The sequence below is a fragment of the Sphaerodactylus townsendi genome, linkage group LG15 (assembly GCF_021028975.2).
Source record: "Sphaerodactylus townsendi isolate TG3544 linkage group LG15, MPM_Stown_v2.3, whole genome shotgun sequence".
Taxonomy (NCBI): Eukaryota; Metazoa; Chordata; class Lepidosauria; order Squamata; family Sphaerodactylidae; genus Sphaerodactylus; species Sphaerodactylus townsendi.
This window is the reverse complement of record NC_059439.1, coordinates 33,441,645-33,454,753: the sequence shown is the minus strand read 5'-3', so window position 1 is coordinate 33,454,753 and position 13,109 is coordinate 33,441,645. Positions and strand designations below refer to the sequence as shown.

Here is a 13,109-nt window from a genome sequence, read left to right as displayed (position 1 = left end):
CCTGGCCAGCCACCCACAAGGGACCGTCAGGGGGGGGGTGGAAAATTGCCCCCCCCCTCACACATATCTAGACTGGCCTAGATACTGGGCGCAGCGTGTAGGTAACCCTGTTAAGTGCTGTTAAACCCCACTGATTTTCATGGGAAGAACTAAAGCACGATCCTTTACCTGGGATTAAGCTCGGTTGCTGGCAATGGGGCTTGCTTCTAAACCCTCCTAGAGTTGCGATTCACCCATTCAAAGCGTTAGCACGGTTGCTTCAAAACAAAACCACTCGACTACCAACAAGCTTACTCTCGACGATGTCGTGCCTTGGAGTCAACTGTTTTTTTCTAAGCTAAAACCTGGAGTTTTCAGGTTAGGCACTTATGAATGGATAACTGGGTTTTGGGTGGCAGTTTGGGCACTCGGTCTCGAAAAGGTTTGCCATCACTGGCCTAGTGCATTCCCAGAGCTTAATTTAAAGGCCTGCACACTACTGCTGAGTGCAGGCCTTTCCCGAATTTAAGAGAAGGGTTTCTCTTGGGAGTCTGCATGCCTCCCAGTTAAAATTTCCAGGTCCCTCCAGCCTACATGGGGGGTGGGGGTGGGGGGTGGGGGTGGGGGATTGGATTGTCAGGTCCAGTTTGGGAAACCCCTAGAGATATGGAAGTGGTGCCTGGGAAGCGCAAAGATCTCAGGAGCAGCAGTGGCGTAGTGGTTAAGGGCAGGTTCAGGTGCACTCTAATCTGGAGGAACCGGGTTTGATTCCCCTGCTCTGCCATTTGAGCTGTGGAGGCTTATCTGGGGAACCAGATTAGCTTGTGTACTTCAACACACGCCAGCTGGGTGACCTTGGGCTAGTCACAGTTCTTCTGAGCTCTCTCAGCCCCACCCATCTCGCAGGATGTTTGTTGTGGGGGGGGGGGAAGGTGATTTCCCCCCCCCCAATAATACTGCTCAATAAAGAAATATCCTATCCAGCTCCAGCAAAGTTCTGCCCTTCAGAGAGACTCTGGCTGCTCAGTGTTTCTCAGTGGTGGACAGAACACATTTCAAAGCATGATAGATCTAGATCAGGGGTAGGGAACCTGCGGCTCGAGAGCCGCATGCGGTTCTTCTGCCCTTGCATTGTGGCTCCACGAGCCAAGCTGCGGGCTTCATCCTTGCCCGCAGCCGGCTGGGCCGTGCCGCGGGCTTCCCCTCTCACCCACCTTGTTCGAGCGAGGCAGGCGCTTTCCTGGCGGCCGGCAAGGCCGAGCCGCTGGCCCCATCCTTGCCACCCTGCAGGCAGCAGGGCGGGTGCATCCATGCGCTTCTCAGAATGAGTGGAGTAAAAGGTAAAAACCCCCAATATATACAGTGTTATCTTTATTTTAAATGTCAAAAATTATTTGCGGCTCCAAGTGTTTTCTTTTCCCGTGGAAAACGGGTCCAAATGGCTCTTTGAGTGTTAAAGGTTCCCTACCCCTGATCTAGATGGTTTTTTTAGCTCAGTAATGCATGCTGGGTTAGAGATAAGCTAAAGAGGTGCCAGAGAGACTCTGGGGTCCCCCACATGCTAGTAACACTTGCTCAAGGTCTAAACTCTTCCTCACTCAGCCGGCATTTACACATTTGAGGTTTCAGGAATGAATGATAAAGCACTGGTTTTTAACTGTCACTCATGCGTATCGATTCTTGGTCATCCTGTTCCATCCGAAAACAGAAGGTGTCAGAAATGGAGGAATATGTTTTCTATGGCCCACTTCCTCCAACCTACCAACTTCTCCTCAACCCCACTGAGCACTGGTTCCCGAAGTCCCATGGGAAGATCTCCCCTCTGAAACGCTTTCATTTTGAAACGGGACCCTATCAGGGCATGACCCCAATGGCTTCTGGTTCCAATACACCTTTCACCCCCTAGCGTGATGTTAAGCAGCTCCAAGAACTAAAATACACATCTGCATCTGAGGGCCTCATCTGATCATGCAGCAGTAGAGTCACCCATCTTATAAACAAGACCAATCCAAATGATGAATAATTACTGTCTTTCCTTTTTTGCAACAAGGCCCTGGTTCCCTTTCTTTTTTTGGCTAATCAATCAAGGCCAAACGGTTGCAATCCTTCTAAAAGAGTAGTGTTCTCAACCTGGGGGTCCGGGACCCCTTTGGAGATCGAAGCGAATCCACTTTCACAGAAGGTAAGCCTAAAGACTCTCTGCACCAGTGTTCTCCATCTGTCAAATGGATAAATGTTAGGGTTGGGGAGTCACCACAACATGAGGAACTGTATTAAAGGGCTGCGGCTTTAGGAAGGTTGAGAACCAGGGGGCATTCATTGAAAATGCTGGGGGGAAGAATTAGGACTAATAAAAGGAAACATTTCTTCACACAACGTGTGGTTGGTGTTTGGAATATGCTGCCGTAGGAGGTGGTGATGGCCACTAACCTGGATAGCTTTAAAAAGGGCTTGGACAGATTTATGGAGGAGAAGTTGATCTATGGCTACCCATCTTGATCCTCCTTGATCTCAGATTGCAAATGCCTTAACAGACCAGGTGCTCGGGAGCAGCCGCAGCCGCAGAAGGCCATTGCTTTCACATCCTGCATGTGAGCTCCCAAAGGCACCTGGTGGACCACTGTGAGTAGCAGAGTGCTGGACTAGATGGACTCTGGTCTGATCCAGCAGGCTAGTTCTTATGTTCTTATGAATTTGAATCTGAGACCTTAATGAGCAACTACAGGTAAGGTTCAAATTCTGGACATTTTGGCTTGTGACAGAATGAAGAAGGGCTTCCAGACCAATACAGTAAGGGAATATTGCAAATGCCTTAGCAGACCAGGTGCTCGGAAGTAGTAGCAGCAGCAGAAGGCCATTGCTTTCACATCCTGCATGTGAGCTCCCAAAGGCACCTGGTGGGCCACTGCGAGTAGCAGAGAGCTGGACTAGATGGGCTCCAGCAGGCTAGTTCTTATGTTCTTATGTTCTTAACCAATGTTCTAAAACTTTCCATCCTTGTGTTTTCTTGTTCTTCTTGCCCAGTTTCTCCAGGTCCCCCTTCTCTTTTCCCCCTCATTTTACGCCCTGAGAGCATCCCAAGCAGCGGGCTTGTCGCCATCGGGTGCCTGGCAAAAGACGTTGTGCCTCCTGTGATCAGTTTCACCTGGGACCATCAGAACGTCAGCATCAACCCGGATTCCATCAAGCAGTTCCCTTCCGTTTTCAACCCAGTGGGGACTTTCAGCTCCAGCTCACAGGTGGTCATCTCTGCCCATGACTGGTGGAACTTCCAGCCATTCTATTGCCGGGCTAACAACACCAATGGAACTGGAGTCATAGAAGTCATTCGTCCGAGTAAGTTAACTTGTTTGATTCCTCCTATTCGACCAGGGGTACCGCCCCATGAACCGAAACGCCATGAAACAGCTCTGGAAAAGAAAAAGTCCCAAAGATATCAGAACTCTCCAGAGTCCCCAAAGCTGCCATGACAGCCCATTCTGATTGATTTCTTATTTTTATGATTATATTAAATATTTTTTATTTACATTTTTATTGTATCATTTGAATTTTACAGTTTATAGTAATTTCCTTCTTCATACATTTTCAAACAATACTTCCCCCCCCCTTTTCTCCCTCCCCCCATTACTGCAGCAGTGGCATAGGAGGTTAAGAGCTCGTGTATCTAATCTGGAGGAACCGGGTTTGATTCCCAGCTCTGCCGCCTGAGCTGTGAAGGCTTATCTGGGGAATTCAGATTAGCCTGTACACTCCCACACACGCCAGCTGGGTGACCTTGGGCTAGTCACAGCTTCTCAGAGCTCTCTCAGCCCCACCTACCTCACAGGGTGTTTGTTGTGAGGGGGAAAGGGCAAGGAGATTGTCAGCCCCTTTGAGTCTCCTGCAGGAGAGAAAGGGGGATATAAATCCAAACTCCTCTTCTTCTAATAATAATAAATTTTGTTTCCTTTTGCTATTGTCTTTCATCCTTCAGCTTCCTGCCTTCAGCCTGAGATGATCATCCGTGCCCCACGCCTAGAAGATTTTGAGAACTCCAATCCAAACGCCACCATTGTCTGCATGGCGGTTAATTTGCGCACTGCAAGAGCTACCGTCCAGTGGCAGAAGAATGGGCACGTGCTCAACTCTGGCTTCGCCACCACTGGGCCAGCTGTGATGGAGTGCGTATCAAGCTACAGCATCGTCTGTAGCGAAGCTCGTAGTCTACCATGGCCGGGGACTGGGTGTCCTTTCGAAGAAAGGCGCTTCTCCCATCGCCGAGAAGTGCAGAGCGAGAATTTCACCAGCACCAAGAACATCAGCAAACCTCTTGTTTGTGACCTCGGTAAGTTGAAAAGTTCCAAATGCACCCAGTTACGTCAGAACTCCAGAGTCCCTATCAAATCAGTTCAAAACAGACGGGAACGTTGTTAAGCCACTTTGGTCCTCATTGTGAAGGAAAGTGGGGTATAAATGAGGGACGTGAAATAAATTAGAAACTCTATGTACGCTGACTTGGCGTCCCTAGACGAAAGACGCTGTGCAAAATTATCCTTTCCTCATGATGTGAACGATGCTTCCAGTTTTTGTGCAGAATGACCAAATGAAATTCTCTTTTCTATCCATATAGTCAGGGTAGGGAGCGAAGGGGGACTGCGCCCAGGGCATGCCTACATCCTTCACCCCTGCCATGCCCATGCCACACCACGCCCTGGAATGCCACGCCCCGGTCACACCCCAGCCACGCCCCACACACAGGCGGTTTCCCGGGGCATCACAACCGACCCAGCCGCATTGGCGCTACGCTACTGACTCAGGGTCCATTTTAACATTAGAGCTGATGCTTCAAATACCTAATTTGAATACCAAAGACGTTGTGGTTTATGGAGAAATTGAACGTTCTTCCCTCTTCATTGCTTCTTAGGTCCTGGTTCTGAAATGAAAATTTGCAATTAGGGGGCCATCCCGTAACCTTCACACCGATATTTACTTAGCCAAATCAATAAAAGCTGACTTGCAGAATCTCCAATATTCCCTATGATCAGGTCCCTAAAGAACTGGATGTCATCTGGACACGAGAACGTGACAACAAAGAGCTAGAAACCAAAATTGGACAGGCGACGGCTCAAGACAAAAATGAGCTGGTATTTGTTGACGCCACAGCTGCCGTGTGCCCTGAAGAGTGGAACAGTGGAGAGACCTTTAAATGCAAAGTGACTATCCCTTCCCTTCTTCCCGCAACTGAGACAAGAATCCTGCAGAAGCTTAAAAGTAGGTATCTCTTTTACACCACTAAAAAAAATATGATGCAACCTATTTTGTAATAGGGATACTGTGTGGTTTCTGGGCTGTGTGGCCACATTCACAAGCACATGGACAATTTCAACAGAAAGGAAGAAACCATGAAAATGAACAAAACTTGGCTACCAGTGTTAAAAAAACACTAGAGTCAAGACAGTGACTAATCAGCTCCACCCAAACACAGGATGACTATAGACCAGGGGTCTTCAAACTATGGCCCCCCCAATGTTCCGGAACTACAAATCCCGAGAGCCCTGCCACTTATGGGGTGGGGAACTTATATTCCTTATTTATGACTTCGAAACTCATATTAATATTCTTCTTCTTTCCTTCTTTTCTTCTAATTCTAAGTCTGGAGTCTACCAGTCTCAAAGGGCACACAGAACACCATCTCACTCGGTGGTGGGGGTGTCCTTTTAACAATTTTGTGGGATGATATAAAATAGTCACCTACCGTTCTGTTTCTTCAAAGATTTCGTTTCAATGCTAGCAAGTTGGGGATGTCTAACTTTGCACAGGTAGTTATCCCCACTCTCCCATTCCTCTAGGCAAACGGTGGCGGTTGCATCCACAAATGCAAGTTCTCTGTTTTCTTGTTCTTTAGGCTGACCAGTTATGGTCTCCAATGGTGTGCTGTCACGCTCTCGTGTCCAGGTGACATTCAGCTCGCCGAGATCCTCAGCAAAGGGCACGTTGGAGATTCTGCAGGTCAGCTTGGCCGACTTGGTCTGGTAAATATCGTCGAAAGATGGTGGGATGGTCTCCACATGAATTTGCGCATTTGGACCTTCACAACCTGAAGAGCAATAAAGGCAGAGATGAGAACAATGTTCCATTCCATAGAAAACGAGAACGTGGAATTCATTGGCTACTGATACTCTGCTAGTGCTTCATGCGATAGATTAGATTAGATTAGATTAGATTAGATTAGATAAAGATAGATTAAGATAGATAGATAGATTAAGAGAGAGAGAGAGATTAAGAGAGAGAGAGAGATTAAGAGAGAGAGAGAGATTAAGAGAGAGAGAGAGAGAGAGAGATTAAGAGAGAGAGAGAGAGAGAGAGAGAGACAGATAGACAGATAGACAGATAGACAGACAGATAGACAGATAGACAGACACACACACACATATATATATAGCATGAAGCACTAGCAGAGTATCAGTAGCACACAATATGTGTGTCTGTGTGTGTATATATAGTCACATATACATATACACAAACACACACACATGCTTCAACACAAGAATAGTATGTATTCAGCCATTCTTCTCACTTTGTACAGCTTAAGGATGCAAAGCAGAAATAAATTGTTGGAGCTGTGAGCATTTTTTGTACATTTTTTACTTTAAACGTTGCTTTTGATACTTGGTGGGATATTTAACTAAACTGTTAGACACAGCTGATGAATTCTATGGCAATAAAGGCACAGTTGAGAACAATGCTCCATTCCATAGCAAACGAGAACGTGGGATTCATTGGCTGCCGATACTCTGCTGGTGATTCGAGCTAACTATATATTTTGCACATGCTTCAACAAAGAAAAATAAGAGAAGAGTTTGGATTTATACCCTGATGTTCTTGCCGTAAGTGGCTTATAAACTCCTTCCCTTCCTCTCCCCACAACAGATACCTGTGAGGTAAGCAGGGCTGAGAAAGTTCTGTGAGAACTGTGACTGGCCCAAGATCACCCAGCGGGCTTCATGTGGAGGAGCAAACCCGGTTCACCAGATTAGAGTTCACTGCTCGTTTGGAGGAGTGGAGAATCAAATCCAGTTCTCCAGTTTAGAGTCCACCTGCTCGTAACCACTGTACCATGCTGGCTCACCAATATATTTAGGTGTCATCATCTCTATGGCAAATCACAGCCTTCCTTGGATCGACCCTCTTGTCCCCCTGGGTGCTATGTTCAGGAAACAAAGGCTTGATGACTTCCTTTCATTTGTCAGTCCACCAACATCAGTTTTGAGGAAGTCAAGAACAGGTTTTCTGTTGGAGGCTACGGCCCCTTCCGCACGGAGGCGGAAGGGGTTGGGTCGGCGTAAACCACGCCGACCCCACGACGCTGGGACCGTCCGCATGGAGAACTGGGTTTGATTCCCCACTCCAAATAAGAGGTGGACTCTTAACTGGTGAAGTGGATTTGTTTATCCGCTTCTACACACAAAGCCTGCTGCTGGGTGATCTTGGGCTAGTCATAGTTCTTCAGAACTCTTTCAGCTCCACCTACCTCACAAAATGTCTGTTGTGGGGGAGAGGAAGGGAAAGGAGCTTGTAAACCTCTCTGAGAAAGCAGGGTATAAATCCAAACTCTTCTTCTTGTTCCTCTTCTAATCTAACTGGTTTCCCGACCCCCCTACTGCCACCCTTGGAATATCCACTTACCAGAGGATACCATTTTGTCAGCAGTGATTGGCTTGGGAGAAGAGGAATGGTGGACCACACAGGTGTAGACGTCTCTCCCATTCCCTCCTTCACTCCTGCCAATCTTCAGGATGCTGTAAGTGACGTAACCAATCCCAGAAGGCACCACTGGCCCATTGTCATACAGAGATGAGTTCAGAAGTGTGCTGTTCTTCTTCCAAGAGATGCTGATTTCCATTGGGGAAAAACCACTCACATCACACACAAGAATCTGGCCAATGGTGCTGTTGGAAGATTCTTCACGGCAGGTATGGGAGATGGTGACGATAGGTGTGGCGGTTGTTATATCTGAAAGTCAAGTCGAGATCATTATTAATATAAATTGGAATTAGGATTGCTTCAAAGGTTGAAAGAAGGGCTAGATAGAAAGGTAGAAAGACTTTGCTAGGAGGGCATCCTGCTAGCACAATAAGCATAAGCATTTTGTTATCATTGTGCACGCACAACGAAATTTACAGCAGCATTCCTCGATGCACACAATTTCAGACTCATACCCCATCCTCACTTTCCCCTTCCTCCACCCATCCCTACACAGCCTCAAACACATCAACACGAAGCCGCAGAGTTTAGCATAGCCACAGCTCTAGAGTAGAAGCTGTCTCTAAGCCTCTTTGTCCTAGTTTTTATAGACCTGTATCATCTGCCAGATGGTAACAGTTCAAAAAGAGAGTGTGCTGGATGAGACGGGTCTCTCAGAATATTTTGGGCTTTCTTTAGGCTTCGGGAATTATAGAATTCTTCCAAGGAGGGGAGAGGACCGCCGATAATCCTCTGTGCGGTAGTGATCGCCCTTTGGAGCGCCTTCCTATCTGCCACTGTGCAACTGGAGAACCGTACACAGATGCAGTAGGTTAAGACACTCTCTATAGCACAGCGGTAAAAGGACACCAGGAGTTTTCCATTCAGTTGTTTCCTTAAAAGTCTCAGATAGTACAGTCTTTGCTGGGCCTTCTTAACCACCGCAGCAGTCTGTACGCCCCAGGTCAAGTCCTCTTTAATCATGACACCCAGAAATTTAAAACTAGCCACCCGCTCTACTTGATCTCCATTTATAGTCAAGGGCTGAATTTCTGAGCTATTCCTTCTATAGTCCACTATAAGCTCCTTTGTCGTGTTAGTATCAAAACTGGGAGTCTATACTCACGTGCTTCCTGTTTGATGGTGACTTCTTTGGTGATTTCCTCTAAGCACATGGTGGCTACTTTGCACTGAAAGGTGGTGCCCTTTTTCCATTGCTCGAGTGATACTGAGTGGCTACTTTGTGCGTTCGTGTGCCCACCAGATTGCGTCTTCACGATTTCAGCCTGCGGCTTGGGACTAGGCCTGCTGTTCACAGTCCAGGTGATCTGGATATTTCCCAGGAAGGAGCCCTCCACAAGGCAGGTGACAGCGGCTGTCCCTTCGACCAGATCTCTGTAGGATGGTTTGGTGATGGAGACGGTGGGTGCTTGCATTGACTTGTGACAAGCTGGGAAGGATGCCAAGAGATATGAGTGCTTCAATAAGTGCTTAAATGATCAGACTTCTACGAATGAGAAAAAATGTGATCGCATCTCTAGGCACCCTTATTTGGCGTAAGAGCCATCGAACTAATTGTCATGCACTTTTCAGGAAGCTTGCAAAGTTTAGGTCGTATGGCAAAAAAATGGAATTAAAACATGCTTAAAATTATGATATATATCCTGCTAATACAAGTCAGGAATTACTCCTTCTCTCTCCCATGCTACTTTTCCTCAGCTCAGATGGAATTGATTTGTCTGGTGAAGTCTGGTTGGCATCAATTTCCCAGAAGTCTTTGGACCAGATTGGTCAGCCATTCTTGTTTCTAGTTCTGTGGTTGCATGCTATGTTAGATGCGTATCTCCCTGACTCTTAAAAAAAACCCCTTGGTTCCACTTTCTCTTCACCTGATTAGGACCCTTGTGTCTGACGCTATTTACTCTCAGCTGCGCCCAGTTCTGCCTGTTTGCCTGCACTATGGCCCCTTCCGCACATGCAGAATAATGCACTTTCAATCCACAGCTGCAAAGTGGATTGAAAGTGGATTGAAAGTGCATTATTCTGCATGTGTGGAAGGGGCCTATGTCTTCCTGGATTTTTCAGTTCCTGATTTTGCTTTAAATGACTAAACAAAGTTCATGGGACCTCTACATTGCTTATGGCCTAGAAAACCACTTCATCTTAGTCACGCCCCTTTATCTGCAATTCTTTGTGCCCTTTCTTTAGGCTGAAATGAAATGCAAACCTGGTTGAGATATCAAACTGTTACCCAAAGAACTGTGTTGAGACGATAAAGGGTAAGTATGTCATGAAATGATAAACTGAAATAAAGTTTCTTAAATTCTTACAAAAGATCTTAATGTATGGTACTTCTGGTTTATGCCTAATAAAGGTTTTTGGATTGGATTGATTGGAAGATCTTAGTGGTATTACTTGGATCACTCTTTAAAAATGCATTAGAAATAATACAAAGATAAGCAAAAACTATTTTCTACAGTATGTGATCATTCCAATAACCCTATTGCTTGACAGGAACAGGTTATAACCCCCCCCCCCCTAAACTATATTTCACAATTCAAACTGAATAAGTGGTTTTTAGAGCTTCACATATTTTAATTCCACAGGGGATTCTCTAGTATGATTACAGTAACAAACCAAAAACTGGACTTTGCAGTTCTGTTCCAACAGAGTAATCCTGATTATAGTTATAATGCACTCTCAATTTATATTGCACAATTCAAACTGGACAAGTTGTTTCTATAACTTCACAACAGTATTCTAATTCCACGGGGGATTCTCTAGTATGATTACAATTGCCAACCAAAAATTGGACTTTACAACGCTCACTGCTCACCTTCGCATTTGCTGGTGTTGTACAGTTCGATGTTCCGGATGCCTGGAAGGCGAGTCACTCGGAACGTGTAGCGGTCTCCTTCGTTCCAGCTCTTTTTGGTGATGTTTTGCTTGATGTAGCTGGAGTAACCACTGCCTTGTTTCCCACTGAGGATCACCTTGACTTTTGGTCGCACCACGACACCATTGATCAGGCTCTCCACTTCGACTTCACCATGGCCAGAACCCAAAAGGATGCATACGAGTTCCAGATTGATCTCCGTGTTCTCCGCATCACAGCCAGGGGTTAATAGGCGAACTTGAATGGGCTCTGGATTTCTTTCAACACAGTCTAAAAGAGAGAGAAAAGTCCCCACTTACTGATATCTTGGAAGATGCAAACAGGGCTTGTGTAAGGGCATACAGTCTTGACCAGCCCCTGTTTGATCCTGCCCTGTCTCCTGACTGGGATGTGGGAACCTTTCTCTTCTCATTCCTCTCCATGCTGGGTTTACGTTTTTCTGCTTTGCTTCTCAGGCCTTATCAGCTCATTAGATACCTGCTATTGTAGCTCTGTCAGCAGTATGGAATATAGGCAGTTCTGACCCCGGGCAGGATTTATGTGATTTAGAAGAAGTAAAAACAAATGTGTACATTGTATTGTCGAAGGCTTTCATGGCCGGAATCACTGGGGTGCTGTGTGGTTTCCGGGCTGTATGGCCGTGTTCTAGCAGCATTCTCTCCTGACGTTTCGCCTGCATCTGTGGCTGGCATCTTCAGAGGATCTGAAATAGTCTGCAGTGCCTTTCGTGTTCTTTAATTCGTGTCTGAGCGCTGCGTTTGGTTGTTCCTATGTAGACTTGTCCACAGCTACATGGTATGCGGTAGACTCCTGCAGTAGCTAGAGGACCCCTCATATATATACTCCACTTGCTTTCCATTCCTACTATCAGATCCTCTAAAGATGCCAGTCACAGATGCAGGCGAAACGTCAGGAGAGAATGCTGCTAGAACACGGCCAGACAGCCCAGGAAACCACACAGCACTCCAAATGTGTATATTGCTGAATCTGCCAAGCTGATGCTTAACACGACTACTTTGACAATATGTCAGGACACAAAGATTTGGATTTCTTTTTAAAAGGTCACCCCCAGCCTCATAATTAATACCGGAAAGTTACGAAATAGAAGTTTGAGGAGCTCACTACATTTCAAAATGGTGCCTACTTTTTTTGACCCAGCTGTTGTGCTATCTCCGCTTTCTGGGGGCTCTTATTTCATGTATGGGAAATATTTATATCCCACCTGACCTTTCTCAGGCTCAAGATGGTGCAAGTGGTTTCCCAAGATCATTTCTTGATGCAGATATTTTAGGGGATGGCACCTTACCATGGCTTTACCCTCTCAAAACACCATGGGAACTCCTTTTCATCTACCCCACTAAGACAAATGCATTTGTCATGAGTACACAGCATATTTAAATTACCAGTCTTGGTTTCCATCTCATGCACAGTGCCTCACCTCTCTTTTCGATGCGCTTTTGTCGACCCTGTCGATCTGTAATAGCAGGGTGCTTTACGATGCACGTATAAGTGTTCTTTTCAAAGTCCGCAGAAGGCACTGTGAACTGACTGCTCATGCTGTATTGCTGCTGGAGTGTAGCCCGGGAGACTTGTGGGAATAGCTTTATTCCACTTGCAACGTGCGGTTCCCATGTGATTTCTGCGTTGCCTGGAAAATATCCAGTAGCCAGACAGCCAAAGATTATGCTTCCCTGTTTTTCTTCATTGGTGGAGCCACAGCAAGGAACCAGAGGGAAGACGGCAGGAGATTTTTGGCTCTCTGTGGGAGAAAGAAAAGGGATAGAACCAACAAAGGAAATGAAAAGACAGAATTCAGTCTTCAATTACATTGTGTTCATATCTACCTATCTCCTCATTTATCTATCAGCTGTCATCTATTTATCATCTGTCTTGCTGGGTAGTCAAACCCTTCAATAAATCAGCAAACAAAACATCTGCCTCTCTTTCTCCTTATATGTATAGCTCTCTGCATAGCTTATATCTGTTTTCCAACAAAGTTCACAGTGTTTTATGAAGTACAAAAGTCCCTACCTTAAGGAAATTACATTGGTTGGGAGGAGCAATGGGAAAGTGCAGGAGAAGAGGGCTGCACCAACAGACAGCAACAACAAAAATGGTGTCATGAAAAAAAGAAAGTTTTATTCTGTTATATTGCGCCTATACATTTCTTCCGTGGGATCTGTGTAATAGTGCCAGACAGTTCCTGTAGGTTCTGTGTGGATTGCCTGAGACTATTATATAGATTTACTTGAAGTATTGCAGTTGAAATATGTAGGATGTTATAACATACAATAAAACAACAATAGAGCTATTATTTCCCTTTTTTGTTCTTTTAGAAGGATAGAAAAGTCAGTTTAGGTGAACTTTAAGTACAATTACACATTACAAGATTTTGCTGTAGATGAGTCATGTGGGTCTAATTTCAGCCTGTCAGTTCAAGTAATGTAAATATCTCAGTCCTTCCTTCCTTCCTTCCTTCCTTCCTTCCTTCCTTCCTTCCTTCCTTCCTTCC

At 45.7% G+C, this 13,109-nt stretch overlaps 1 gene segment (V, D, J or C); it reads right to left on the bottom strand.

Annotated features, from left to right (window-relative positions):
- LOC125444340 overlaps nucleotides 1–13,109 on the bottom strand; it is a 39,496-nt gene that overhangs the window by 26,292 nt on the left and 95 nt on the right. The window contains 5 exon segments of the C gene segment in view: nucleotides 5,714–6,055; nucleotides 7,645–7,971; nucleotides 8,828–9,151; nucleotides 10,538–10,867; nucleotides 12,036–12,356. Of these exon segments, the coding sequence occupies nucleotides 5,714–6,055; nucleotides 7,645–7,971; nucleotides 8,828–9,151; nucleotides 10,538–10,867; nucleotides 12,036–12,356 (1,644 nt within the window).